The following is a 23,633-nucleotide window of genomic DNA, read 5'->3' as shown; positions in this document are numbered from 1 at the left end:
CAATATAAACCGCCTTGCAAGGTTGCTATGAGGTTGAAGTGTTTGTGTGTGTGTATGAGAGAGAGAGAGAGAGAGAGAGAGAGAGAGAGAGAGATGACGAATGGGGGAGAATCTTGATTGCATTTAAAGCCAAACCTGCCTAATTTTCACTTCCCGAAACAAAGTGTGAATCCAAATGCAGCCATCTTTCGAAACTCACAGTTCTCTGGATTTCTGCTGTGTGATTTGCTGGCCGAGCCATGTGTACAAAAATGCACATACTGGGGTAAAGTGTGCATGAAAATGCACACATTAAAGGAAATAACATAAACAAATGCATTGGGATGAATTTGCTACGTAAGAAAAGGTAGGCTTGGGAAAAATTGCATACAAAATTGCTTACATTTGGCGTAATTTACACTGAAATACTGATGGATTTTCTTGAGCACTTAAGCGAAAAGTATAACTTGGTTGTTGAACGGAATCTGTTCCAGAAGTCGGTTCGACTTCTGAAAACGTTTGAAAACCAAGGCGCAGCTTCCAATTAGCTACAGGAGCTTCCTGCACTCACTCGGAAGCCACGTCGGACGTTCGGCTTCCCAAAAACGTTTGCAAACTGGAACACTCACTTCCGGGTTTGCGGTGTTTGGGAGCCAAAACTTTTGAGTATTAAGCTGTTTGAAAACCAAGGTATGACTGATATGGAAATGGGAGGAACTGACTAGTAAAACTGAGAGAAAATTAAATTGACAGAGTCAGCCATTCCTAGTGTGTGTGTGTGGTGGGGGCTGTTACTAGATGAACCATACTGAGCTCTTTTGGAGAGCTAGTGGGATTAAAAGGAATATTTATTTTAATTGGGGGTTTTTTTGGTCAACCATTCTAAGCCTGTTAATGGAAAGATGGGACATAATTGTATGTGAATATTGCAGAGCCCCATAAGTCTCTGTGTGTGCACGCACTCCATCTAAGCCAACCTAAGGCGTTTCAGCTTCACAGTGCAAACATGAGATGTGAAAACCTGCAGGGTGTCTGTTCATTTATTTATTTGATTTGAGAAGGTTTATCCACTGGTCGGAGGCAGGAATACTGGGAATTGCAAGTGAGGAGAGTGGCTTTTGCGCTGGGGTATCTGTTTGGGCCACTGTGAGAACAGGATACTGGACTAGGAGGGTAGCCTAATCTAGCAGCCGAGCTCTTATTAATGTTCTTAGGACATATCAGGATTAACATCAGATAATGCCTGTGAAGGGCTTTGAACACTCGAATGTTATGTGCGTGTTCAGTTTGGTTAAGGAAGAACTGCTTTTCCTTGGTAACTGTTTAGCTCTGTGGAGGACCAAGAGTGGACACCGTGGGTTTTTTGGTACCACTTCCTGTCTTGTTGGCCGCACTCAATATTGCCCTTCCTTAGCGTGGAATGTGACAGCACAAGATCAATAACGCCAGTTGTCACTTGGAAGAGCTTAGAAGAATTGTTGCCGCAAATCTTTTATTTATGATGTGCCGAAGCATTTGATGTGAGGATATTCAGCTCTCTTCGGACCCCCTCCCCCTTTTCTTACAAGCATTTTGCAGAATTTATATGTATATATGTATGTATGTATGTATGTATATACGTTATGTATGTAGAGCCCCTCCAGAGGCCCACTTTGTTGTGCATTCATGGTGATTTGTCCTCATGATGCTGTTGGTTATACAGTACCTGATTCCCACTTTCAATACTGCAAACGCTTTGGGGCAAACATATTGTTTCATTTCTAATGGGTGCATGTAGCTTATTATTATTATTGTATTATTTATACCCCAGCCACTCTGGGTGGCTCCCAACAGAAGTATTAAACTACAATAATTTATTAAACATTAAAAGCTTCCCTAAACAGGGCTGCCTTCAGGTGTCCTCTAAAACTCTGGTACTGTGGTACCTCGGTTTGCGACCGCAAACCGTTCCGCGGAGGCGTTCGCTCGCCGAAGGCATGCTTCTGCACATGCGCGAGCTGCGCAGATTACGTCTGCGCATCCGACGCCGCAGAACCCGGATGTAAACATTTCCAGGTCTGCGGCGATCGCTCCCTGAAGCGTTCATAAACGGAGGTAGTCGTAAACCGAGGTTCCACTGTAGTTGTTTTTCTCTTTGACATCTGGTGGGAGGGCGTTCTTCTTGCTGAAATCCTGTAACTTCTATATGCCATCAGTAATATTAAGGGGGGGGGGGAGGTTGTCCCGCTTTCACTGTACTATAGCACCAGAGTGGCAATATTGATGGCAATAATATACTAACATTGGGGAGGCATTGCAGAACAACTAATAAAGTGGAATTACATGCGTATGGTCCAGGACAAATCCACCACTAACACACTATTATTGCATCAGTGACATGCTGCAGAATATACAGTAGCATCAAACTAAACCAGCAGTCAGGAGATTGTGTGTATGGATGTGCATGCATCCCCCCCCAATACATAGACCTCTTGCCCATGTGGCCATCAAGCTTTGGAGCTGGGAATTTGGTGTTGGTGGGTGGGTGGGTCACTGCGCCGTTGCCTGGACAACCTCTGCCTACCCCTGCGGATTCAAAGTTGGAAGGAAAGCTGACGTCACATCACACTTGCCAGAGGGCTGCATGTCACGTTCAGTGTGATGAGCATCTTGTCGGTGCCTGCTCTGGATAAAGAGGAGTGCAGTTAAATCAGGTTCCGTACCTAACTGCTGAAAATCGACTCTCTTGTTTGCTTGGTTGCCTGGCAGAAACCCTCACTCACCACAGGCGAATGGCAATTAGCCTGTCCAAATTTGCCACTTGCCACGGCCAACCTTGTAAGAAAGGAGTACCGTTGAAAGAGATGGCGATGATGCTGTACTAATTCGCTGCTCAATCTCTCTTCCCCACCCCACCCCATCTTAACCTGATTTGTTTTCCCCCAAGGCGACTCTTAAAAGGCTTTGAAAAAAATGAAAACAGAGGGAGAGCAAACTCTCTTTAACTCATTCTGCTGATTAAATTGCTACCAGGAATGTGTGATGCAATAAAAAAAAAGTGGAGCATCGAGAGCGGAGCTATCGAACTCATTGTTTTAATAACTAACCACCCGAAGCATGCGTGAATCAGAGGCGCTGTTCAACTTCTAATGTGGTTTTGTTAATTCACCTAATATATATTCTGCTTGTGCACCGGTGGGGCACATAAACAACCGACACGGCCTTGCACTGCAAGCCCAGTATCGTCTGCTCTGGCCCGTAGTGGCTCTGGAAAATCCCAGCTCAGGACCTAAGCACAACCTGCAGGACCTAAGCACAACAGCTTTCTCCCCTTCTGTGGTTCCATGCAGCTGGTATTCAGAATCATAATGCCTCTCTGTCCATGGAAACAGAGCATATCCGTCATCTTCTTCTTTGGGGATCACTTGTAGCCGAGTAAGATTGTCTTCCATAAACACGGTTTTACCAGTGAGCCCGTAAGTGACTGTGGAGATCAATTCTGGATCTACACATCCTTCCACAGTGGGGACATAGGTTTCCAGGCAGGAGTTGATCACGGTGAGGGTTTGCCAAGTGTGCCACCTTCTTAGCTCATTTCTCCCTTTCATCCCGAGTTCGAGCATCTTCAAAGTCCACGACACCTTTGGTAAAAGCTATTCTCCAAATGGAGCTCTTGCAGGCCAGTGTTTCCCAGTTGTCGGTGTTTATACTACATTTTTAAAGATTTGCCTTCAGAGAGTCTTTGAACCTCTTTTGTTGACCATTTTTCCATTTTTAAGTTCGGAATACGTAGAGTAGTTGCTTTGGAAGACTATAATCGGGCATCCGCACAACATGAACAGTCCAACGAAGTGGATGCTGAAGAACCATTGCTAGCAGCAATCAATAGCCGTCTCCTCCACGAATTTGCCTCATCCTCTTTTCAAGCCAGCCACGTTGGCCGCCATCGCTGCCTCTTGTTGTGGGAGCCAATTCTATAATTTAGCTGTTTAGGTTATTAAAAAGGTAAAGGGACCCCTGACCATTAGGTCCAGTCGTGACCGACTCTGGGGTTGCGCGCTCATCTCGCATTATTGGCCGAGGGAGCCGGCGTATAGCTTCCAGGTCATGTGGCCAGCATGACAAAGCTGCTTCTGGCAAACCAGAGCAGCACATGGAAATGCCGTTAACCTTCCCGCTGTAGCGGTTCCTATTTATCTACTTGCATTTTGACGTGCTTTCGAACTGCTAGGTTGGCAGGAGCTGGGACCAAGCAACGGGAGCTCACCCCGTCGCAGGGATTCGAACCTCCGACCTGATCAGCAAAGCCCTAGGCTCAGTGGTTTAACCACAGCGCCACCTGGGTCCCTTGTTTAGGTTATTAGGTTAATGTTATTGGGCAGCGTGCATCAACTCTGCAAATCAGGACACCAGGGGGGAATGCAGGGCGGTATTGACGACTCAACAATAAAGCTCTGCCCCAGGGAGGCACAGGTCCCCCATCCCTGCCCCACAGTCTCGATCCAACACTGATAAAGCCTTGTTAGACTTCGGCTCTCTGCGAGTAGATTTCCAATGTCTTATCTGCAAGGGGGAGAGAAACACAGCCCTCTGTCTGATTTCCGCCTTTTGCAAACGCACACGGGTTTTTTAAGGGTACCTCTTTGATGAGGCTTTGAAGACTCACTCCTTCCTTTGTGCCCCCCACCCTCGCATGGCAGGAGAACCACGGAGGGAATCATTAAACAAGCAGAGGGAGTGGTGTTTTTAAAGGAAGCAAACAACTCCAAAAAGCCAAACGAGGCACCACCAGATTGTTGAGGTTTCCAGGTGGGGGTGTCCCCCCCTTGGGACCAAAATGGAAAGATCTGAAGTGAAGCAAGGAGGAAACAAAATTGTGTTTGTTTTGCACGGGGAGAAGCAGCTCATTTCCCCCCTCCGGAGATGAATTCTCAATTTGTGGGCTAGAGAGACACTAATATGGGTTGAAATATTGCAGGTGCGCAGCCAGAAGCAAGTTCATTAACTAATTAAACTCAACCATGGGCTCAAAGTATCAGTCCTAGAATCATAGAGCTGGAAGAGGGACCCCAAGGGACATCTAGTCTCACCCCCTGCAATGCAGGAATCACAGCCAAATGATCCCTGACAAGCGGCCATCCAGTCTCTGCTAAAAACAACAGCGACAACAACAACAACCAGTGAAGGAGAGTCGATCACCTTCCGAAGTCCAAAATTGTCAATTTTTTTGAAATTCCAAACCTTCACAACTCAAAAACGGGATGAGATGAAAAATTAAAATTTTAGAATTAAACTTAGTTTTGATCATTCAACAAGTGTACAAAATATGGAGAAAATTGGATGGCATTAGGTAAAATAAATAAATAAATTTTGATCACTTGTCTTCTCCAGGTTAAACACACCTCTATGCCTAGAGAAACACACCTCTATTCCCTCTATGCCTAGAGAAAGAAAGCTGCTTAATCTCTGCATGGGGGGCCTGTGTTGCTCAAGAGGGAATTTCCTTTGCCTGTGAAAGGTCTTGAGTTCAAATTATGGCAGCTCCAAGTTCAGAGAGAGAGAGAGAGAGAGAGAGAGAGAGAGAGAGAGAGAGAGACCTCAGCTACAGTACTTGGTGAATAGTTTGAGTGGAAAGGACCTTGGGGCTGGTTAATTGCTGATTGTTGTTAAAATGTTTTTGATTACTACTTTTAAACAGTTTTGTACTGTACTGGTAACATTAATAGCTTTTTGTAAACCACTTGTGTTTTTTGTTACACTCAAGTAGGGCATACATTTTGTTAAATAACATAAGTAATGCTCCCCCCCCAAGCCCGCTTTAACCCTTTCCATGCCAGCCTTCCAAAAAGATTGTCGATACAGTCTTTTTTATTTTTACTTATTTTGATACTGCTGGTCGTCTCTCTCTCTCTCTCTGTGTGTGTTCTGCTGTTTTAGTATCTTTCCTGGGTTATCTGTCATTTATATATTTTAAAAAATGGGCTAATTGCATTCTGGGAGGAGTTAACCCTTTAGGGCTGATGACCAGCATCTTTAAAACAGTTTGAGACCAGTTTTGCCTGCGAGATCACCTTGCTCCTTATACGCCCACTCCACAGCTGTGAGATCTACAGACCTGGCACTGTTACAGGTGCTGCATAATATTTGTTCCACAGTTGTAAGAAATTGATTCTTTAGTGTGGCTGCGCCTACACATTGGCATCAGACACTGTCCTCTTTACTGTGCTCTTTTCAACACCTGCTAAAAACATTTTTGTATAGGCAGGCCTGTCCAGATATGTAGAATGTCAACGTGTGTTTTAATCTGGCTTTCAGCTTATTGATTTTTATTATTATTACCTGTATTTGAATGTCTTAAATTGTTGTTTTAAATTGTTTTTCATTGGTGGCTTCATTGTTTTGTTCTGGTTTTTTTAAAAAATACAAGCAAGCAGTATATAAATTTCATGAAATAGATGGATGGATGGATGGATTTATGCATGGATGGAGGGAGGGAGGGAGGGATGGATAGATAGATAGATGGATGCTTTCCTTCTTTTCAAAGCACTGCACATTAAAATGCCATTCTCCGATATGAACTCCTGATGTTTTCCCGTTTCTCTCATCTTCCTCCATCCAGGGTTGTGAAAGAGGAGATCTCGGATGACAATGCAAAGCTACCCTGCTTCAATGGACGTGTCGTGTCTTGGGTATGTAGAGCCCTTTCAATTCTGCGATCGGTAGAAATGTTTTGGGGCCCTGCAGGAGCCGTTGCTAGATCTAATAAGACAAGAGTGGTTTTATAGTCAGTCCCTTCTCTCGGAAAACTCAACATTTCACAACAGTTTAAAACAATTTAAAATCCCCAAGATTAGGTAGTTTCTCATTAAAATCCCACCAGATGTTAACTGATCCCCATACCTAGTCTGAGAATACCACTGTGTGGTTGCATTGCTTTGGAAAATACAAATTAGGATGATTAATGGCCTTTAAGTGCGAGCTGAATCCAATTCCTACCCTACCTCACTTCTAATTCTGATGTCCGGGTTGTAAGTTACAATTGCAGCATCCCAGGACTATTTTAAGGCCTGTCTTCTACACTCTGCCTGTTTGGCACAGGCCTGGTTCCCACCTGTGTGCTTGCCTCTTAACAGTGGCTGCCGCATAACCATTACAGGTAAAATATCTCAAGTACACCTTCCACATTCCCTCGTATGCCTTTGTTTTTCTGCACAGGCTGTGTGCTCAAGCTGCATGGGTCCAAATGTTGAGAAATCAAGCGATGGTGTTAGTTTTTTGCTTTGTTTTCAGCCGACAGGTACTTTGCTCTAATGCCCTTGCTCTGCTTAAAAGCCTGTAATCACATTATTATTATTATTATTATTATTATTATTATTATTATTATTATTATTATTATTATACCACTCTGCAAAAATTTCCATGCTTGCTGGCAGATTCTGCAGGCATTTCACTCTTGGCTGTGTGTGTGTGTGTCTTTTGCCGTTTATTTTGTATTGGGAGGTTTATGAGCGGTTTGCCGCGATTCGGCATGGCTTTATGACTCTTGAGGGTGACTCACAGCGCTAACGTGCCTTTAAGTCAAATGGGGGTGGATTTATGGTGCTTTTAAAGCTTGGTGTGGGTATAATCATTTTTCTGGGATGCTTTTACCAAACATTTCTTCAGACCTGTACTAGCTCTTGAGTTGTATCCCTAGCTACTTCTACTCAGAGAGTAGCTAGTGAACATGGCTAATTACGGTCCATACATTTCAGTGGGTTTACTCTTGAGTAGAGTTAGTTGGCTATAACCCCTTGTCCCTAGCATCATTACTTGGCGGTTACTGAGGGCTGTTGGGTAGACTTCAAACTCATTTGCTAGACGCTTTTTATGAAATAATGTGTGGCAGTTTTAGAAATTCAGATTATAAAAGCCAGGCTCCAAATAGCTCCTTTAACCAGGGTTACAGTCACCAACACACAATCCCTAGTTGCCATTTTGGGGCCAGACGGCTCGAAAGCCATATTTTTCAATACAACTTTTTGGCTCCTGAAAGTACTTCTGATTGTGCAGATAAAATGCAACAGATAGAATTCTCCAGGATGTGTTGCTAGTGTGTGAAAACTGTCAAGATCCAAGGATCCCCAGGCATGCACCTCCAGGTGGTGGGGTGGAGACAACAGGCACCATCCTGGTGCCTGGGCATCTTCACTTGGTTGAAAGTGGCCAATAGCCCAGGTGCAAAAATGCTCAAAATGTGGATTTTGAACACTGATGTGTGGTTTATGGCAATTGCACACAAGGGCTTTGTTGTCTCTGGTACTCCTTGCTTCAGCGGTGGGAAACCTTGTGCTCCTCTAGATGATGCCCAGCTTCCCATCAGCCCCAGCCAGCATGGCTAATGGTCAGGGATGATGGGAGTTGTAGTCCACCAACTTCTGCGAGAGTCATGGATTCCTCATCGCTGTTCTGCTTTGAACAAAGGAAGTTGCCGTATTCCAGGCTGGAGGCCCAGCTAGCCCAGGATCCAATCAAATTCCTCCAGGGTGCCCACAGGTGCATGGCATGAAGGCAACAGCCCTCCCTCACTGTTAGTCATAAGAACCTTAAAGGAGCTCTGCTGGATCAGGCCAGTGGCCCATCTAGTCCAGCGTCCTGTTCTCACATTGTCCAACCAGCTGCCCCAGCCGAAATCCCACAAACAAGACCTGAGCACTTGTGATTCCCTGCAGCTGTTATACAGAGGCAGAACATTGCCAGTATGGCTAGTAGCCATTGATAAGCCTTGCGTTCACTGAGAGTTCCTGCTGGCATCGTAGAGAACTTCTCCTTTTTCTTCTGCTCAGCACCACGGACAAAGCCACAACGCCTCCTGCTCTTGAAGGAGTTGGCGTGCCTTCGTGACTCACAGCGAGAAGCATCCGCAACTGAAGATCAGGTTGTCTCTGGAGTTTCTGCCTTGAATAGGAGCTGTAGGTGGTGTCTCCCAAGCTATTTTGCCATTTGGACTCCTTGCCCTTGGTTTATTCTCCTCCCTTCGTGTTTTGAAGGACCAAGCAGTTTGCCAGAGGCCGAGTGTCATCCTTCACCCATAGTGGTGCAAAAAAATAAATTAATTAATAAAGATTTGTGGAATGAAAAGTTACAGGATTTCAGCAGTGAGAATTAGAGGACATTCACTGGCTGGAAACGAAGCCGTGTTTTCCTCCCTGAAACATTTGCAGGCTCAAACAGCATCGAAAGCGGGATTGTGGACCATTGTGTGCTCAAATAATCATGAATCCACAATAAAGAGGGGGTTTTGGAGGAGATCTGGGGGTTGCCCATGTGACTATTTTCTGTAAGAAGACCCAAAAAGTAATTGGCCCCAGAGCAGCGTCAGGGAGGGAAGATGGAGCCAATGAATGAAATGAAAAGATTAAAACGTTTGCCTAATTCCAGGGGGACTGCTTTTCTCATCTGTCCAAAGCAGTAGCTTGAGGTCAGAAATCAAGATGACATAAAGTTGCAGCGCCAAGTTGCTAGCTTCTGTAGTTAAATTTTAAATTACCCTTTCCTCAGGATCTTAACGATTCACCCGCATGCTGACTTTTGGGGTAGTGCGTAAGTTTGTTTCAATCACTTCACTTCATCAGCTTCTTTTTAAAGCTACTCTGTCAATTACAAATAGGTTTGATTTTTTTTATTTAAAAAATCATTATAATATCCCTGCAGAGGACTGCTGTCAGCAATAAAATATCTGAGTTGTATCCATTGCTAATCCTACTCAGAGGAGGTCCATCAACACGCCTTAAGGACGGTCTGGATTCTTACACTCCACCTCAATCATCGAGATCCTCCAAAGGCCTGCTTTTGGTGGTTCCACATGCCCCTCTTGGCCTTTACTAGGAACTGAGACTTTAGTGGAGCAGGCCATGCCCTGTGGAACTCCCTGCCAGTGGAGGTTTGGCAGGAATCATCCAGGCATGGTGTTTAGGGAGCCTTTTTGCAATATGAATTTTCTCTTTTCAACCATTCAGCATTTAATGATGTTTTATTGATCGCAGGGATGCTTTTTTTGCTTATTTTATTACCGTATATGTTTTAAACCCCTGGGTGGATATATTTATGAAGGTGCGGGTTATAAATATTTAAATAAATAACTCGTGTTCATTAATGTCAACAGGTCTACTTTGGGTAGAGCTTAGTTTGACACAGATTGTTTCCTCCTACGAAGACTGGTGCAGATCGAACTTTGCTTGGTTAGGAAGGGCAAGTGTGTGTTCCTAGCCTCTTCCTCTCCTGCTTAAAAACTTGCTCCTTAATTTTCAATTTTGGCACTATTTATATATCCTGCTGCTCAGTTGGGAAAAAAAAGCTCCCAGAGCAGTTTTCAGATAAAATGAAAACAAGCAAGATAGTCCTTGGCCCTCAGGCTTAAGGAAAGAAGTGATGGGGAGGGAGGGGTGGGGAAGGCAAACACAGGAACTGGTTCCGATTAGCATGCTGTCTGCACTGGTGTGTGGGGCCAAGTGGCTCATTCCAAACCCACTTCTAACTGCAACTGCACGCTGCGGTTCAGAGCAAACCATGGTTTGTGAAAAATGCCGGAGCAGTTGTTAAGCATTATTAGTTAAGCATTATTAGTCCGGGGGGGGGGGGGGGCTAAATGGAAATTCATGCGCAGAAATGGGCAAGGAAACTGCAGAGAGCTCCTCGTCTCCTAGCCCTTGAAGGACCAGATGCGCAGCCTGGGAGTCATTTTGGACTCGCAGCTGTCCATAGAGGCACAGGTTAATTCTGTGTCCAGGGCGGCTGTCTACCAGCTCCATCTGGTACGCAGGCTGAGACCCTACCTGCCCGCAGACCGTCTCACCAGAGTGGTACATGCTCTAGTTATCTCCCGCTTGGACTACTGCAATGCGTTCTACGTGGGGCTACCTTTGAAGGTGACCCGGAAACTACAACTAATCCAGAATGCGGCAGCTAGACTGGTGACTGGGAGCGGCCGCCGAGACCACATAACACCGGTCCTAAGAGACCTACATTGGCTCCCAGTATGTTTCCGAGCACAATTCAAAGTGTTGGTGCTGACTTTTAAAGCCCTAAACGGTCTCGGTCCTATATACCTGAAGGAGCGTCTCCACCCCCATTGTTCAGCCTGGACACTGAGATCCAGCGCCAAGGGCCTTCTGGCAGTTCCCTCACTGCGAGAAGCAAAGCTACAGGGAACCAGGCAGAGGGCCTTCTCGGTAGTGGCACCCGCCCTGTGGAACGCCCTCCCATCGGAGGTCAAGGAGATAAACAACTATCTGACATTTAGAAAACACCTAAAGGCAGCCCTGTTTAGGGAAGTTTTTAATCTCTGATATTTTAATGTATTTTGGTATTTGTTGGAAGCTGCCCAGAGTGGCGGGGGAAACCCAGCCAGATGGGCGGGGTATTAATAATAATAATAATAATAATAATAATAATAATAACCATGAATAGGAGTATCTGAAGAAGTGTGCCTGCACACAAAACCTCATACCAATGACAAACTTAGCTGGTCTGTAAGGTGCTGCTGGAAGGAATTTTTTTTATTTTGTTTCATGAATAGGAGTGCAGCCAGCCAGTGTTATATCTACGCCAGTCCTTATTCATGATGCTCACCAATAAAATTCTGAGATCAAAAGCTTTACAATTCACCTTCCATTATTTTTCCACCAAATTCCTGAGCAGTTCATTAAACCCTGCGTCCTCCTTAACTTTAGAAGTTGGCCTAGCAGGATTGGGACTACCTCGGCCAGTCCACGCCCTTCCATCATCGAGGGCTCTCTCTGTGTGTGTGTGTGTGTGTGTGCGCGTGCGTGCGTGCGTGCGTGCGTGCTGTTCACGATCTCCATTGCCTCTTGATAGCTCCTGAAAAGGCAGCCCCATTTTCTTTCCTCCGACAATCCAGGCCCAGCCACCCTGCTGGGGCCAGCTCTTTTTCCTTGTGAAAAGAATTAAGCTGGCTCACTGCGTGCTGATTCTGAGAGTAGCCGAGTCGCTGGCTGATGATGGCAGGTTGCGCACAGTGGGTTGACCATTGTAGGCCATTCTGCCTTATTTCCAAGGGAGGCACCGCATTAACGGCGCATCTCTTCCCCGATTGGCTTCCTTGGGATTGACACGGCTCCCAATTGGTTTGCGGTGATGTCATGCTTCATTTTTCTCCGGCTCCGGCATTCTGGTGCCCATTATCAGAGGCGTTGAAAAAAACCCAACGATATATACTTAGTCTCCTTTTGTGCACATGGATGCTTAACAGGCCCACTGCCCCATGCGGTTGTGATTTTAATGAAAATAAATTTTTAAAAAATCCATTCAACTTAGTATTGGATTGAGAGTCGCCACAGGGAGGGGCCCGCTAAATTTGCTTGGGTAATGCATCACTTGAGCGTCAGCGGCTGGGCAAACACATTGTGGAAATTGTATTTCATTGTAAGAGGTGGGTGAAAGTCTTAATTCAGGGAGGACGTCGGCATCCAAATCACACATTACGTCAAACTGTGGCTTGTCATGGGCTGTCAATCCAACTAAGTTCACCTTCACAGCATACATTTGAAGTATATGATTACCACTTTAAACAGCCATGGCTTCCCCTGAAGAATTCTGGAACTTGCAGTCTGTTAAGGGTGCTGAGGGTTGTTAGGTGACCCCCCTGCTCCCCACACGGAACTACAATTCCCACAGTTCCCTGTGAAGAGGGATTGATTGTTAAGCCACTCTGGGAATTGTAGTTCTGTGGGGGGAATCGAGGGGGTCACCTAACAACTCTCAGTACCCTTAACAAACTACAGCTCCCAGAATTCTGGGGAGGGGGCGAAGACGTGGTTGTTTTAACTAGTGTCATAGTCCTTCAAATATATGATGTCAATGCGGCCTAATGTCCCACTTAGAATAAACCAATTGAAATTATTGGCCTTATGTTAGTCACAGTCAGTATGTCTACTCAGACTAGAACTAGCATTGGGCACAACCCAGACATACAATGAAAAAATGTGAGCTGAATTCTTTGTGTGTAAAAACATAGAGAGCTGCTTTATATCGTCCACAGCCATTATTCCATTTATCTCAGTCTTGTCTACACTGACCGGCAGATGCTGTCCAGGATTTGAGGCAGGAGTCTTTTCCCAGCCCTGCCTGGAGATGCTGGGGAGTGATTGTGCCTTTTAAAATAGAGTACAGTAAGCCCACAATTGGGGGACGCTGGTGGCGCTGTGGGTTAAACCACAGAGCCTAGGGCTTGCCGATCAGAAGGTCAGCAGTTCGAATCCCCGTGATGGGGTGAGCTCCCGTTGCTCGGTCCCTGCTCCTGCCAACCTAGCAGTTTGAAAGCACATCAAAGTGCAAGTAGATAAATAGGTACTGCTATGGCGGGAAGGTAAACGGCGTTTCCGTGCGCTGCTCTGGTTCGCCAGAAGCGGCTTAGTCATGCTGGCTACATGACCTGGAAGCTGTACGCCGGCTCCTTTGGCCAATAGAGCCAGATGAGCGCCGCAGAGCAACCCCAGAGTTGCAGGACCTAATGGTCAGGGGTCCCTTTACCTTTACCAAGCCCACAATTTACATGGGCCTTACGTTCCTGGGACCGTGCCTAAAACCCAAATCAAGTACAGTTGTGTCTTGGTTCTCGAACAGGATGCATTCCGGCAGTCCGTTTGACTTCCAGAACTGTTTAAAAACCAAGATGCGGCTTCCGATTGGCTACTGGACATTCAGCTTCCAAAAATCGTTCGAAAACCGGAACACTCATTTCCGGTTTTCGATCATTCGGGAGCCAAAATGTATGTTCCAAGGTGTTCGGCAACCAAGGTACGACTGTATAATCAAAACCTATTGGGTTCAATGGTGGGTGGAATTGCCAAAGTCATTTTTCCTGGACCACGTGCCCTTTCCGCTACTTAAAAAAACAAACCCACTCATATAAAACGGAATGTGCACAAGTTAAATGTGTACAAGTTGCAGGCTTACTGCGAGGATGGAAGGATCGATCAATGTCACTTCTTTCTGTTTCTTATTTTTCCAATCTAAAATTCAATCTTAAAATTGTCCTTTAGCAATTTGCTTTTTAAAAAAGTCCTCATTTATTATCCTACTACATTTTTGGTTGCAATCTTGCCTAATGCACACTTTTGCGAAGCAATTTCTCTTCATTGTGCATTTTTGTAGGCTTGCTTTTTTCTTTTTTCTTTTGCTTTGCAACGTTATTGTTGTGGTTGTTGTTATTTATTAATTACCCGCTCTTCACCTAAGCTTCCAGGGCAGCTTGCAACATGAAAACACAGTATTAAAAACATTTTAAAATAGCTTATGATCATGAAAACAAGGTGGGCCCTCAAAATACACATCTCAAAAGCTAGGGTGAAGAGATTCGTTGTCAGTATTCTCCGGAAGAAGTGCAAATCTTGAAGAATGGCGGTGCTTCAGTTTGCATATTGTTTATGAAAGTGCAAATTTGGAAAATTTTGGCTCTGCTGGCTGGGGCCGATGGAAGTTGTGGTCCAACCACATTAGGGGAGTGCCATGTGGGTTAACCTTGCTTTAAGCTGCCTCAATGCTTTTCGTCTTTCCTCCTCCGTCTTTTTCTGCTCTTGACGAAGGCAGGCGACGTCAGCAGAAAAAGGTGCCTGTCTTTCTCTCCAAAGCAGTAGAATGTGATGTCTTAGAAAAGTTTTTCTTTTTAGATTCTGAGATGAGCCCAACAGGGAGGAAAGTCACTTGTGTGACTCTTGCACGATCCTTCCCTTGATTTTCTCTTTTTAAAAGATTGTACAGATATTTCCATCAGTCAAAGAGCACCTTGGGGAGGGACAGCCTTTTCTGCTTTCTGTTCATCCGTCTCATCAACCTGCCTCCCTGACTTACCTTTTTCCCATTAACGGTTCCCTTCTGCGCCAGCTACAGGATTGCCAATTTCACCAAGGGCCGGCATAATCTTATTCTTTCTCTGTTTCCCTGATGGCTCTCATTTTGGGAGATGGGCTTGTCTCTGATGAGAAACATATTGCCATTTTAGGCTATTCTAGGGGGAACAAAAAGTCTCCATAATTCATGCCTTTTGTGGCTGTCTTGTCTGTGTGATATATTCTTTTCCCATTCCCTTCCTACCCCTTGGCTTTATGCAGTTCGCTTTCCCCCAACGGCTTGCTGTCATCTATGATTTCACTTTGGAAATGTAGCTGGTTGCTGAACGAACTAATTAAAATTGGGGAAATGTGCCAGTCGACAGAAGCTCAACTTGGTGTTGCAACTTGGTGGCCAGCGGAGGTGGGCATTGGGGTACCTCCCGACTGTCAGTATGTCATGGGTGTGTGTTCAGGCATATACTAGAATGTTAAGTTTGCACGTTCAAAGTGTTTTGAAGTGCTCTGTTGTCCTAATGCAAGAAATCTACTTAACAACAAAAAAGAATCAGACTTCTTGCTGTTGGGAAATGCATTGGAAAGGTGTGGACTGGACATATGACTAATGGGAAGATGTATAAGTGCTTCTCAAAGAGCGAGCAGGGAGTAAATCACACCGTTCAAAGTTGGAGCTAACTCCTTATTAGCAAAAACATGATCTTCACAGACTTGGCTGGGTGTCAGGACTAAATGAGCACAGCAGCTCATTCCCAATAGGTCTTACCCCATGAATCAGTTGCCAGGACTGTAAGTCCATGCCTCCCCACAGCCATCCAAGTCCCCTCCTCTCCAGAGCTTTCCCCCAGCAATTGGAGACTATGCCTGCATGCAGCCTGCCGCTGCTCCACCTCTTTCAGCCCTCTTCTGGTTCTGGGAGACAAAAGGGGAGGGGAGCAGCAGGAGGGAGAGACACCAGTGACTCTTCACCAGCCTGACACATCTCTTATCTCTTCGCCGCCGCCTCCCTTTCACCAGCTTCAGCTTCTGCCTCTGATTCTGGACTTCTCTCTGCCACAGAGTCACCCAGCTCACTAAGCCCTGTTACCCCTTCAGCTTCCAATACATCCTATTCCCAGTCTTCGTCCTCTGACCGCTTGTTGTCATCCCACCACCATTCCCTGGGCTCTGAGCCTTCTTCCCTTCTTGGTTCCCCAGCTGGTGGCCCCCACCACTCTTCTATGTCCAACCAGTCCATGACAGCGCCCTGCGAGCCGATCAGGATGAATGGGCATTGGACCTCCCATGAGGTCTGCTGCAACATGTTGCTAAGGCAATCATAGTGCATTAGGGGTGGGTTTATACTGGGCTATCCACATATAATTCTGCTTTATTAGTGGTTCTGCGGTGGTTTCCCGATGATAGGAGATTTATTGCCATCTGGAGGGGCAATTCTTGCACTGTACAGTCATACCTCGGGTTAAGTACGCTTCAGGTTGAGTACTCCGCGGACCCATCTGGAACGGATTAATCCACTTTCCATTATTTTCAATGGAAAAGTTCGCTTCAGGTTAAGTACAGACTTCCGGAACCAATTATGTACTTAAACCGAGGTACTTAAAAGTAGGACAGAAAATAAACGGGAACATCTGTGGTATGAAAAGTTACAGGATTTCAGCAAATAGGACGCACCTCCACTCATCGTTCTTTCTCTGGCCTCTGCACACTTCTGCTTTTCTATGACTGAGGCAAAGGGCTACATACAGTGTTATGTTTTTCTGCAAAGATGCATTACTGTTTCAGGGGTTTGGGGTGTGTGTCTTTTTTTTAACAAAGCATTTCCCCACGTTTCTGCAAACAGGTGCAATTGAGGATCTGAGGCACGCGTTGCACTTTTGGTGGTTTAAATGCAAACTGTGCCCCTGCTTCTGACTCCGTTCCCCTCTCTTGACTCTTCCAGCTGGTCCTGGCCGAGAGCTCCCATTCGGACGCCGGTTCCCAATGCACCGAGAGCCACACAGATCTTCCTCCTCCCATCGAGAGAACAGGAGGCATCGGAGACTCCCGCCCCCCTTCCTTTCAGTACGGCTCTTTAAAATATATGTGTATGAATGTATTTCTTAATGGTTTTTCCCCCTTTGCTGCAGAGTGATCTAGGTTCTGTCACTTCGTGCCAAGCTTCTGCTACATCTGAGAGGTGTACCTATTTTTCAGAAATAAAATTGGGGCTGCCCTTTGCTCTTTTAAGCACAAAAAGGCTCTTCAAAAGAGAATACGAATCAATTGTGGGGAACTTGCAGCCTATGGATTCCCCGTTTAGCCCACAAAGCCATTTTGGCCAGGCTATGGAAACCTGCGTATATCTGACATCATATAGGGCAGGCATCCTCAAACTGCGGCCCTCCAGATGTTTTGGCCTACAACTCCCATGATCCCTAGCTAACAGGACTAGTGGTTGGGGAAGATGGGAATTGTAGTCCAAAACATATGGAGGGCTGAAGTTTGAGGATGCCTGATCTGACATCATGTATGATATTAAGTGTGGAGCAGGTAAAGAGATGTCTGGGCCAGATCTCAGGTCCCCCAACAACCTTGCACACAGACCCTGAGGTACCAGCTGACAGTCAGCTGGTCAGTGCTTGCAAAGCACCACCCACAGAACTACTCAAGCCCCAGTAATCAGCTGATAAATCAGCTGACACCGTTGTGATGTCAGGAGATTGACAGGTGGAGGCGTTCCCAAACCCCGGTATAGACATAAGAATATCCCATCCTTTCAGAAGCCTTCCCTTCTTCATTTCTGCCTGAGCTCCTTATCTGTGTGAGCCTTCCTGACTGGCAGGTGAGCATTACTTGAGTTTGGCTTATTCATTCACTGCTGCTTTGCACACTAACTTTGTCCCTCCCCATCCCTACTAAATCCAGCAACCTGTGGAGGGCTCAGGTTCCTCTGTTCTTCCTTACAGGCAGAGTAAGAACAGACGCTTGGTTTTGGGGTGTTCTTGTATTGCATTAGGTGACTAGACAAATCACCTGAGTGTCACCCCTTGGAAAACAAAACAGGAGGTTCAACCTCGCACAACTGGAAAGTCAAGAGTGCAGAGATTTTGTCCCTTCCTGGGCCATCTCTCCAGCTTTTGCTTTTTCTACTCCTGGAAAGTGTCACAGCCACTTCTGTACCTACTTTCTGCCAGCCTGATGAGGGGCGGAGAAATGGAAGGCTTGTGTTATGGCTACTGCTGCCAGGACTTCCTTCTATCCTCTCGTTCTCTTGCTGCCCCCTTGTGGCTCTCCCGGGTCCTAAGCGCCTGGGCAGCTGCCGTCATGTGATCGGCTGGTCTGACTCGTTCTTTGTCTCCCTCTCACACGTCTCTGTTTTCCTAGGAACACAGGGAGCACAGGGAGCCGCTGGACACCGAGTCAGGTCACTCAGTAGCTCAGTAGTGTCTACACTGAATGGCAGCCCCTCAGCTGTTCCCAGCTCTCCTTTGGAGATGCCTTTGGGGGTGGAAGCTGGGCCCTTCTGCATGCTACAGTTCTTCCCTTCAGAAAAGGGAACCTGGAAGCTGCATTATACTGAATCAGATCATTTTTAATAATAATATGTCCAGCTAGCTCAGTATTGTCTGGCAGCAGCTCTCCTGGGTTTGAGATACAGTAGAGGGTATTCCCAGCCCTCCCTAGAGATGCTGGGGGTTTGAACCTGGGTCCTTCCTCATGCAAAGCAGATCATAGAATCATAGTGTTGTAGAGTTGGAAGGGACCATGAGGGTCATCTAGTCCAACCCCCTGCAACGCAGGAACCTTTTTGCCCAATGTGGCTATCAAGCCCACGACCTTGAGATTAAGAGTCTCGTGCTCTACAGATAGAGGTACTCTGCCACTGACCTTCCTCCCAGGCTGATTTCTCCCTCCAGTCCATTTATTGACTGCTCTTGACGGGTAGCAGCTCTGCAGGCCACCCTGCTCATATTTTACATTGGAGGCACCAATGAACTCATGTTTTGGACCTTCTGCCCGCAAACCAATATTCTATTCCAGGCATAGGCAAACTCCGGCCCTCCAGATGTTTGGGACTACAATTCCCATCAACCCTAGCTAACAGGATCAGTGGTAAGGGATGATGGGAATTGTAGTCTCAAACATCTGGAGGGCCGGAGTTTGCCTATTCTATTCTATTCTATTCTATTCTATTCTACATTTCTATCCAGGAAGCTCAAATGTGCCGTACATGGCTTCTCCCCTCTTCTCCATTTTGTCCTCACAGCAGCCTTGTGAGGTAGGTCTGAGAGATATGAGCAGCCAGCCCGAGGTCACCCAGTGAGTTTCAAGACTGAGTGAGGGGGGTGGGATTTGAACTCTGGTCCTCCCAGGTTCCCGTTTACGATTCTTAACCGTTGTACCAAACTGACTACACCAAACGGACTGAGTTTTAGATCCGCCCTCTGCAAAAAGAAAAAGAGAAATGCATTTGTTACCAGTGTGAAAACTGAGCTACTGCAAACCACTCGCCTTACCCCACATGCTAGGGTTAGCTCACTCGCCTTACCCCCCCCCCCCCCACGTACCAAGTCTACAGGACTAGCTGCCCAGTGTGTCATTCTAGCCCGGAAACAACTTCTGGTCACTAGATGGCGCTGCTGAGACAGATTGATTGCAGGGTTGGCACCAAGAGAACAACTCTGGCCTTTTTGCATGAGATGGAAAAACAGGGGCCGTATCTGTAGGGGTTAGAATGCCATTTTAGGGCTGGGGGAGCTGCATGCCTCGTGGGGTATGTATTAAAATATGGTTGCCCGCCTATAAGAAACGGCTGCCGTTCTCTATCCACACCTGAGATGGCACTGTACGGTGAGGACTGTACCGTATGCCCGACTGAATGCTTTTGAAACTGTTTTGGATCCAATTGCAACAGACACGCAAAATGAACCCCGCCGGGGTTTTGGGCAAAACGGTATACAGTCTTGTTTCGAACGCCGGTCACACCTTGCGCTCTCTTCATTCCTGCAGCCCAAACGCCGCAAGCAGCCGAGATGGACTGGACAACGAGACGGGGACGGAGTCCGTCATCAGCCACAGGAGGGACCGACACCGGCGGAGGAACCGAGAGGGACACGAAGATGGTAAGTTGGCGCTCCCTTGCTTTGTTCTCTTTGAGGGTCCCCTCAGCCGTTGTCGCCAGCTTCTTTTGCAGAGATCGACCTCAAATATTGGCTTGGGGATTGTGCAAAACACAAATGAATTGCGTCACACCGGCAAGCATCACGTAGCGTTCCGTGGGCTGCTTATTTGCACTGCCAAGGACGGGTCAGCTGATAGCACATCACTGCCGGTGCCGCCTGGTTGGCGCTGACCCAGGACACAGGGCCTTCTTGATGGCAGTTTTCTGTTTTGTGGAATGCCCAGCCAACCCAGCGAGGTGTGCCTGTCCCCCTCATTATTAACGTTCGGGAGGAATGAAGACACATTCTAGTTCACCCAGGAATTTGACGGCTGGGTGGACGGTTGGGAGATAACTGGGACTGTGTCCGGTGCTAGCCCTACTCAGAGTAAACCCTTGAAGTTAATGGGCATAACTAACTTGGGCCTATTAATTTAAAGAGGCCTATTCTGAGTCGAACTCCGCTGGATACAACCCATTGCTCTTAGCGGTCTTGAAATTATTAGCTGGGAGAGTGTGTTGTTGTTCTCAAACGTTTTAAATGCGGCTTTATTTCATTTTTAACAGTATTGTTTTATGTGTTTGCCACCTTGGGCACCTTTGGGAGAAAGGATGGCTTATAAATTATTAAAATTCCTTCAGTAGCACCTTAAAGACCAACTAAGTTTATATTTTGGTATGAGCTTTCGTGTGCATGCACACTTCTTTGAAGAAGTGTGCATGCACACGAAAGCTCATACCAAAATATAAACTTAGTTGGTCTTTAAGGTGCTACTGAAGGAATTTTTTTATTTTGCTTCGACTCAGACCAACACAGCTACCTACCTGTAATTATAAATTATTATTATTATTATTATTATTATTATTATTATTATTATTATTATTATTATATATTGCAAGTTCAATTGTGCTATGGGGTGGGGGTGGGTGAGAATTGCAGTGTATATGTGGGGCCCACAACAATCCCACTGGTCTGCAGATGCCCGAAAGGTTTGCAAGCCCTGATCTGCCCATGTCTACCTGGAAGCTTCCATTTTGCTTTTCTTTCTTTCTTTCTTTCTTTCTTTCTTTCTTTCTTTCTTTCTTTCTTTTTTCTTTCTTACATTCATTCCCCACCTCTTCTCCAGGGAGCTCAAGGTGTGGCATGCACAGTTCTACCCCCTCCTCATTTTATCTTCGCAACAACCCTGTGCGGTGGGTTAGGCCGAGAGGCAGTGACTGGCCCAAGGCTCCACCTCCTGAGCTTCGTGGCTCAGTGGGGATTCGAACTCTGGTCCTCGTCTGGCACTCTAACCACTACGCCACACTGGCATTCCGGAGCAGAGAGCGGTGATTGTGGGAAGCATGCCCTGTGCCTAATTCCCACTACAATGCATTAAGAACTCTGCCCCTGTACCTTTTATTCCCTTTTCAGTTTAATTAGCAGATACTCTGCCTGTCGCTCTGTCAGGACAGCAAGAGCTATTCAGCAGTGGAACGGACTCCCTTGGGAGGCGGTGGACTCTCCTTCCTTGGAGGTTTTTAAGCAGAGGTTGGATGGCCATCTTCCAGGGATTCTTCAGCTGAAATTCCTGCATTGCAGGGGGTTGGGCTAGATGACCCTTGGACCCTTCCATCTCTACAATTCTATAATTTGATTCCTGTGGCTGTGGTCCATTGCGTTCTCAACCCCCTTCCCTGTTGTGTGTGTGCCGCCCTCTGAAATACACACATTTGCGTTGACCTTCTGCTGTTTCACCTGCAAAGCAAGGTTCCCAAAGACCCCGAACAAAAGATTTGTTTTGTCACTCCGGCTTGGAGGGAAGTTGGCCTTTTGCAAAGTGGTTTTCAAACCAGAGCAGGTGGGAGGTTGGACAACAGAGAAATAATTGCATGGAGCTGGGGTGGGCAGGCAGATGGAGGGGGGTGGAGTGATTTTGGGAAGTTTATGTTGTTGTGTCTTTGTCTCCCACCCTTTGCATTTTCCCTTTTCAGTTTAATTAGTAGATATTCTGTCTGTAGCCCTGTCTGCTTTCTTAACACTGCAAATGAGAGACGCCTTTTGTCCCAGAGTGTGTGTATGTCCTGCCTCCTCTTGAAAAAACATGCATGGTTACTGGTTGGAGAAAGTGACCAGCTCCCGTTTAAAGGGGTGTGTGTGTGTTTAATTATGAGCATGGGAGGTCTGTTCTTGGGACCCCTTCCTTGCTAGGACAAAGGTTTCTTTTTCTTTAACCACTACCACCACTTCCGTTTGCTAAGGATGAGCAAGAAAAGAGGAACTCCGTTAGGGAGGTAATTAAGAGGTGGGGTTCCCCTCCCACCCCGTCCGTGCTCAGAATGTTTTAGAGACTCTGCTGGGTGGTGTGTTGTTGGTTGTTTCCGCCCCATCCAAGTGTCAAGTGCTGACGTAATTGTTTGGATGCTGGCAGAATGGCCTGTTCCGTGGGAACCTAGGAAGCTGCCTTCTACTGAGTCAGGCCATCGGTTCGTTTATCTCAGTATTGCCTACACTGACTGGCAGCAGCTCTCCAGGGTTTCAGGCAGGGGACAACCCCAGCCCTCTCTGGGACTGGGAAAGTGGAGTAGTGCTGAACACACACTCGCTCGCTCCATTCTGGGGACCTCCAAGCAAGATCATGGTGGAAAAGGCTCTCGGTGGCTGTGTTCCAACTTCAGGATGCCTCTTGAGAAACCAGTTTTGCTGGCGAACATCGGTGGGAGAGGGACATTGGCCTCTGGTTGGGCTGCTGGAACAGTAGGCCTCTGTTCTGACCCAGCCCAGGGCTCTTCTGTACTTTTGAGTCTTGGGTAGCACCTGTTATTCACAGGTATACTTCCTCTAAGTATGGAGGTTCCATTGGGATACCGTGGCTGATAGAGCTGCCCTCCATGACTTATCAAAGTGCTTGCCGCATCAGATCCGAGTTCCATCTGGCCCCAAACGCTGCTAGCAGCTCCCCTCTGGCTTGTGGACACCTCCGCCTTCATTCCTCTATAAAGCCGCGGCATTAGGCTGTCCTTCCTAATTAGGTGTCACTTGCCAAATGGCCGGGGCTGCGCTTGGCGTCTTAATTAACTCAGATTGTCAGTTCTGAACAGAAACGCCTCCCTTGATTTCTCTCTGCCCTGGCCTCTCCGAGGTCCTTCAGGATTCGCACTCAGAAGCATTTCCATGACCCCCTCAGGCTGCCTCTGCTTCTTCCAATAAAAGCGACGGAGGCTGTGGTTCGGCCCCAGGAGAGAAATGCCATTGCCTTAATTGTCACGGCGGATCGGAAGGCCCCTTTCTCTGAAAGCCCTGGCGGCCTTTTCCGTTCTCTGATGCTGAAGTGTGAGGTGATGAAGGTCAGGCGGCCGAGGAAAGCCTTGGTCATTATCGGGGGAAAGTGACTGAAGTCACTGGAGTGGTACGGGAGAAGTGAACGCCCCGGAGGCGGAATGATTGCCTGTCTTGCTTTGGAGGGTGGAAAATGTGATGGAGACGTCCCTTGTCTTCGCAAAATGAAGGGGGCAGTAAAAAAGGCCAAAGAAGAGTGAACTTTACACTTTAGGAGCCAAGAAGAGAGGCTGGTTGTGATTCCTCCGATCACAGAATTTGCTTGTTCGGAAGGAACCACTCCTGCAGGAGCTTGTGGAACAGCATGGTTCAAGGCCCAAACCCTCTTTTTGCTCCCAGGCTCAAAAGGTGGTAGAGTGTCCTCCATCAG

At 46.7% G+C, this 23,633-nt stretch overlaps 1 protein-coding gene across 2 annotated transcripts in view; it reads left to right on the top strand.

Moving 5' to 3' along the window:
* DVL1 (dishevelled segment polarity protein 1) overlaps positions 1–23,633 on the top strand; it is a 93,547-nt gene that overhangs the window by 29,439 nt on the left and 40,475 nt on the right. For both annotated transcript variants that reach the window (XM_035121027.3, XM_035121026.3), the window contains exons 2-4: positions 6,578–6,647; positions 16,744–16,865; positions 19,794–19,906. In XM_035121027.3, the coding sequence (XP_034976918.2) occupies positions 6,578–6,647; positions 16,744–16,865; positions 19,794–19,906 (305 nt within the window). The remainder of the gene's footprint in view (positions 1–6,577; positions 6,648–16,743; positions 16,866–19,793; positions 19,907–23,633) is intronic.

This window comes from Zootoca vivipara, chromosome 6, assembly GCF_965207765.1.
Source record: "Zootoca vivipara chromosome 6, rZooViv2.hap1.1, whole genome shotgun sequence".
Classification (NCBI taxonomy): domain Eukaryota; kingdom Metazoa; phylum Chordata; class Lepidosauria; order Squamata; family Lacertidae; genus Zootoca; species Zootoca vivipara.
The sequence above is the reverse complement of the archived record's forward strand: the minus strand, read 5'-3'. Positions and strand labels throughout refer to the sequence as shown.